We start from the raw sequence: 1446 nt of genomic DNA, 5'->3' as shown, positions 1-1446 counted from the left end.
AGGGAAAGGGCGTAGCACAGGACTGCGCACAGTGATGGCTCAACAGCAGATGGGACTGTCTGTGTGTCTGAGGAACACTTCGGGCACACAGTGTGCACGAAGTGTCCATTAGATCATGGCCCACATGTAAAGTGAGCTCCAGTCTAGTGCTGACTTGAAGAAACACTTCAAACAGGCCAATAACAGCTGAGAGGCTAAAGTACATCCAGAAGTGCAGAGAAATATTTGCTAGACCCAGATTAAAGCTTGGAAAGGGATTTTAAGTACTTTGGTCCAAATCTTATTCCAGCTGAGAAAATGAAGATCAGAGTTATATTTTCATATATACAGATACAGATCCAACCTAGTCAGTCCGAGCTTACAGTGTCCTTCCATTTCAAACTTACTAGACATCTCTCTTAACTAGTAGCCAGGCTGGATTTTAAGCACTGGTATCAAATAACCGGAACCCTAGTTTGGTAGAATAACTATGGTATCTGCCTTTTTACCTCCTTTGAGAACCAGGTCCCCTGGAACAGGTTTCAGTCCGTACTCTTCTATTCTCTTGCTCACCATGTTATTCCACACATAGCTTTGATAGCTATGAATATACATTAAACGATTATTTCTTGGTATCTGGAGGGAAGGAAATAAAACAGGCAAGAAAAAAATATTCTAAATACTAAAAGTACTGTACTTTCCAAGACGTCTTACTTTAGTGGTGACCCTAGTATAAGAAACTCATACCTTAAATCTCGCATTTCTCTAACAGCCTAAGAGATAGTGACTCATATGCAGCTACCAGCTTTAGAGATGGAAGCCCTCACACTGCGGGTTCACAATCAGCTGCAGCTGCAGTGGCTGCCGTTTTGTGTCCACAGGGCAAACATTCATGCAGATGAAGCAAGTGCTACAGAATTTACACCCTCCATCAACGACACAGATTTCAAACCCAAGCAATTTATACTTCAATTATAGAGCTAGCAGTGCTTTCTTCCCCATCATTTTATGGAAGGAGAAAACCTAAATGACTGAATTGACAACTAATTCATGAAGAATCCTGCTTTTTTTGGGTACATCCTAGGGAAGAGTAAAAAAGGCATTAAGTTTAAGAGTTAAATTTTAGTCTATTTTGGATTATAGATATCCAAATACTAGTATAGGCTACACAAGAGTGGGTATCATCTTGTACCACCATTAAAAAACCGAACCAAAACAAAATTATTCAGACTGCTTGCTGTGCAACCTTCGTACTGAGGCAGGTTACAGTTTTGATGCTGGAGAATAATCAAGAAATTACCTCTAATGGATTCTGAGTTCTCAAATACCACAGTTAATTCAAATTTCCTTCTAGACAGTATTTTCCATATTAATGCTTTTCTCATTCCTTCAATGTTAATAACTGTGCCGACACTGCCGGCACCCACCCTCCGCCCCCATCACCACTCAGGTCTGAGCAAGGATCAC

At 40.7% G+C, this 1446-nt stretch overlaps 1 protein-coding gene across 2 annotated transcripts in view; it reads right to left on the bottom strand.

Moving 5' to 3' along the window:
• The window catches only part of PUS7 (pseudouridylate synthase 7), a 46206-nt gene that overhangs the window by 5380 nt on the left and 39380 nt on the right, over positions 1–1446 (bottom strand). For both annotated transcript variants that reach the window (XM_006925379.3, XM_015599552.2), the window contains exon 12: positions 489–615. In XM_006925379.3, the coding sequence (XP_006925441.1) occupies positions 489–615 (127 nt within the window). The remainder of the gene's footprint in view (positions 1–488; positions 616–1446) is intronic.

This window comes from Pteropus alecto, unplaced genomic scaffold, assembly GCF_000325575.1.
Source record: "Pteropus alecto unplaced genomic scaffold, ASM32557v1 scaffold109, whole genome shotgun sequence".
Taxonomy (NCBI): Eukaryota; Metazoa; Chordata; class Mammalia; order Chiroptera; family Pteropodidae; genus Pteropus; species Pteropus alecto.
This window is presented reverse-complemented; position numbering and strand designations above follow the sequence as displayed.